Source organism: Engraulis encrasicolus, unplaced genomic scaffold (genome assembly GCF_034702125.1).
Source record: "Engraulis encrasicolus isolate BLACKSEA-1 unplaced genomic scaffold, IST_EnEncr_1.0 scaffold_376_np1212, whole genome shotgun sequence".
Taxonomy (NCBI): domain Eukaryota; kingdom Metazoa; phylum Chordata; class Actinopteri; order Clupeiformes; family Engraulidae; genus Engraulis; species Engraulis encrasicolus.
The window spans coordinates 1-5,000 of NW_026945672.1; the positions used below are offsets into that span (position 1 = coordinate 1).

At 42.6% G+C, this 5,000-nt stretch overlaps 1 protein-coding gene across 1 annotated transcript; it reads right to left on the reverse strand.

Moving 5' to 3' along the window:
- Positions 1-1,502: 1,502 nt before the first annotated feature.
- Positions 1,503-2,541, reverse strand: LOC134443846 (uncharacterized; the record flags this gene model as incomplete). Its single annotated transcript, XM_063193384.1, has 3 exons — positions 2,141-2,541; positions 1,761-2,046; positions 1,503-1,671 (listed from the first exon to the last, which is right to left on the reverse strand). Coding segments are annotated over exons 1-3 (856 nt in total), but the record flags the coding sequence as incomplete, so codon positions are not given.
- Positions 2,542-5,000: the final 2,459 nt, after the last annotated feature.

Sequence of the window (5,000 nt, forward strand, 5' to 3'; positions counted from 1 at the left end):
GAATATCAATCGAGCATCCCTCTAGATATTTAATGGCAGCAATAATGAGCTATACACTTGCAGGGAATCAATTTGTTTCGAAAGTTTTTAATTTTACAATGTCCTTCGCTAAGATAGTGCTCGCTGAAATAATGAGATATTAGTTTAATATTAGTTTTGACACCAAAATAAACTTTTTCATCAGCAACCATTGGCCTCTGCAGAGACAAAACTAACTACGGTATGTTACCATAAAACAAATCAAGACAAATGAAGCAGAACAGAACAAAGTGCAGAATTTTAGCAGATGACAAGCAGTGACATAGTTTTAAAGAAAACACTTTCAATTGTGAAGAACTCACGATGGATGGATGGATGGATGGATGGATGGATGGATGGATGGATGGATGGATGGATGGATGGATGGATGGATACAGTGTGGGTGGATAGAAGCTTCCTTCAAAAAGCAGTCATAATGAGACATGGGCTGAAACAGATTACAGTTTTTCTTGATCACTTTGACACAGTAGTCACAGCAAAAAGCACATTTTCACAACAGCCAACACAACAGTCTAACCAGTAGCCACAATTATCTAAATTAAATGTTATGTGTGCAAAAGGCTCTAGCAGTGCCTAAACCTTTAACATATGCAATAAAAGCAAACTCTGCCTTCAATCAACACACATTGCAGAGCAATGTATAGAATACTACTTGTCAGTCATTTCATAATGTGCATAACAATACAAAACACACCTATCATTTTTACTCAATTCCCCATTGTTCAACACTGTTGGCGATTACATCACCTTCATGTCATTATATATCACAGTAGTTTGGAAGACTAGCATGAATAAAAGGGAAAAACAAATAAAACAGGAATTGATGATGCAGCTTTTGTTTTATTCACACAGCATTTTAAAGTATGTCAATAACATCACAATAGTAATACGTCAAAATGTAATCAAAAAAATCAGTTTCACAAAATGAATTAGAAAAAAAAACCAAGCAACACACATTATGTCATGGCAACATCTCATGGCAATGGATCTACTCTCTCTGGGCCACATCGCCTCATCCACATCACACTCAATGTGTTCCCTGGCAATGCACCGATGGAAAAATCTTCTGGCATGCCGTATCCAGCCCTGACATTGCTCAGCATCTATTTCTTCAGCTGCTGCTGTCATGGCGGTCATCAATGGCACCTGCTGATACGGATGGTGGTCATAGACCTTCCACCTCCAAGCACTAAAAAACTCTTCAATGGGGTTGAGGAAAGGAGAATAGGCAGGGAGGAACTGCATCATCATCCTGGGGTTCATGGCAAACCACTCATGCACACGCCTAGAGTGGTGAAATGCAACATTGTCCCAGATTACCACAAATAATGGCATACCAGCCCTCACCACCCCTCTCTCCTCTGCTGGAATCAACTTGTCCCGTAGAGCATCCAGGAAAGTGATCAGTCGGTCTGTGTTGTATGGTCCTACTGTTGGCAGGCTACAGAGTACACCATTATTACATATGGCTGAACACATAGTAATGTTAGCACCCCTCTGACCAGGCACAGAAATTGTGGCTCTGTGCCCAATTAGGTTCCTCCCACGCCGTCTAACCTTGCACAGGTTGAAGCCAGCTTCGTCCACAAAAACAAACTGGTGGTGTGCCTCGCCCTCAAGCTCCATGATTCTCTGTGAAAAAAGGAAAGTTACAACTCAGTCACTTCAGTTGAAAATTAAGAAACTGCATCATGACAAGGCATTACTTATTATTTGCTTACCTCTACATAAAGGAACCTAGCTTCCTTAACTGCTTCTGAGTTCCTTTGAAAAGGAACTCTGTACAGCTCCTTCATAGCAACATGGTTCCTCTTCAGCACACGGTCAATGGTTGTAAGACTGACTGTGATATTACTGAATATGCCATCATCATCATCATCAATCACAGCTCGCCTGATGTCACGGAGTCTGATAGCGTTGTTCGCTATAACCATATTGACAATTGCCGCCTCCTGCTCAGCATTAAATACTTTCGGTCTTCCTCCAGTGCACGGCAGCCTTTCGATTCTATACACAACACAGAATTCATACAAATGAGCGACCATAGCAAATATATCCCTAAAAATATTCTTTACACTACTGCAGTACAAGTCAACATTACCTGTTTTCCAGCTGAAAAGTGTGAACTATTGAGGCCACTGTGTTCCTATTGACCACAGGCTGGACTCTTTCCCCAGCCTCCCTGAGGGACAGGCCATGGTTCACCACATGGTCAATAATTGTTGCTCGAATTTCATCCGAAACCTGAGGATTTCGACCTCGTCCTCCACCACGGACACGTCTTCGTCCCCGTGCAGCCCTTCCTCTACCACCTCCACCTCCAACTGGCCCCACTCCACGTCCACCTCCATTTCCAACTCCAACTGGCCCCACTCCAAATCCAACTCCAGCTCCAAATCTTCCACCTCTAACCCTTGCACCTCGCAACCCTCCACCACGCACTCTAACTCTCACTCTCACTCTCACTCTCTGTCTCTGTCTCTGATCTCTGTTAGCCTCCATGTTGTTGCTAAAGAAAAACCCATGTGTGTGCCGCCTTTTAAAGTCTGATGATTGGCTGCTAATTGAAACTGTGTGTGCAGACTGATTGCTAATTGATGATTATTGAGGGGGAGTGTCAAACAGGTGCTCCATTGTGTCTGTCATGCTGTTGGTAGCTTTTAAATGTTGGGAAGGTTTTCGTCAGTATGGTTACTAATGTTAAATCCATGACAATTGTACTACTTAACTCACAGCCGTGTTAACTGTTGTGAAAAAACTGTGTTAAATGTATGGAGAACATGTCAGTGCAACAATAACGTTTTAATACATGTGTAATATGTGTTTTTTGCTGTGCTCAAATCGTGACGATGAGGACTTTGTGACTTTCTGTTTCAAGAAATGTGTTAAAGCGGTCAAGAAAAACTGTACGAGGTTAAATATGTGTGTAAGCATGATGAGGGTCGACATAAACCTTTGTGGGCAACGCCTTCTTTCGATGGACGCAACACAGAAAGGATTTCCTGATTCGCTCGTTTCTCAGCATTGTTTCTGTTAATTGGGAAACACCGGGAAATGCAGCCAGGCGAGGTGACGCACCACTATGAGAGCCTTGCATGTGAGTTTAACTTGGGGTGACCGTCCGATTTCCAAAAGGAGTTGATAAAACTGTGTTTTATCGGAAGTTGGCCTTTAATCCATAATACAACAATAATTACAATTTCATTAAGATGTAACTCTAGTCTGGAAACCTGGCTTTGATACCTTGTAATTTTCTTATGATATGCCAAAGGTAGATTTAATTTAGACAGTATTCTCCTGTAGTATAATAGAGGCTTAATGGGAACACTGCAACTATACAGTCCACATATAACATTACGGGCTATTTAACACTGAACAACAGCATCCCTGAGAAGAACTGATGCTGACAAGCGATGCAATGCTCATAATGGTAATGGTTTCCCCATTGGCGTGCATATCTACACTCTACCTGGGAAATGAGAAGCCTAATTTTATTACTAGGTGATTCAGCTAATTAGCCGATCTTCTTGGTTGGAGTGTTGTGATAATTGGTGTCAGAACACATAGACGGATATTTACTCTCTGACAGTCCCATCTCTGGGTCCACATCCGTCAAGGAGGAACTGGGACAGAGTCACCACTCTCTACATTTTCAAAAATAAAGCCACGGCCACATCAACATTCATTCAAGTGGTTGCCATAGTATTTCACTGGTGTATGCAGACATGTGCAAACACAAACTCCAACGCAACTTCCTTCCTTTTCACTCTGTCTGCCACTCTGTCTCCCCCTCTGTGTCTCTGAATGAGATCAGAAAGAGGATTCGGGCCCACACACAGCAAGCGCATTGGCAGATAATGGTCTTGTCATTCACCATCATATGATTGCTATGAAACTCCCCTCTTTGTATATTGGGCCTATGTCCTCGTAAAAATCTCATTAGGCTACCCAAAAAGAGCTTGTTTATCTTTCTACAATCCGTCCGGCTTTTCATTAATCAAAAGGTTTTTTTTTTCTCCAAAGACCAGAAGGTTGAGTTGATGCCCATTCAAGTTAGCTCCTGCATAGACATAAATAAACCCTCAAAGAACTCAATAGGGAGATTTATTTTCCCTCCTGATGTAGAAGCACCTTGCTACCATTCTGCCCACAGAGCTACACAACAGTTATTTTGCCCATGGCGACTTCACGGAAACATGAAGCATGAATCACTCATGATTGGTTTGACATTCATGGAAAATTATCACATTCTAATGACTCAGTCATGCTGGCTTTCAGAGAAACATGACATACAATGCAAGGTGGAAATAATTGGAGTATTAAATGGATGTCTGTCTCCAATCCACTTGCTTTTGCATCCCCCCACCCCCTTATTTCTAGATCAAAGCTGATTAAGTAAGGGTTAACGTTCGGCGAGAAGGTCGCTACCGTGGAATAGCAGCACGACAGAGAGAATCTTTAGACCCCGACGCGGAGCGGAGGGGTCTTGTTCTCTCTGAAGTTCACACATGGCGGGGACATTTCTTTAGACCTATTTAATGTTAAGATTGTTGCTGCGCAAAACAAAACAGCGCCGTTGTGGAACACCGCTAGGCAACAGCTAGGTAGGCTAGCCAGGACAACAGGTGTTGTCTATCACAGCAGCTGATTAGAGTGACAAAGAGTAGCAGTGAACGTCTTGTTGCCATTGACAGCGGTAGCCAGGACAACGGGTGCTGTCTATCACAGCAGCTGAATAGAGTCTTGTTGAAAAGTCGCTTTAGCAGTGAAAAGTCTTGTTGCCATTGACAGCGGTCTGTTATAGACCAACCCGTCCGTTATCGAAAAATAACAGACGTCCGAACGTTGGGGAGCCCCGTTGAAATGAATGGAGCATTCGACAGATGACGTCACAACCATATAATAAACTAAGTTATTATCTACTGTACAACTCATCGTCTTTCCTCTTTAATTCCCATCAT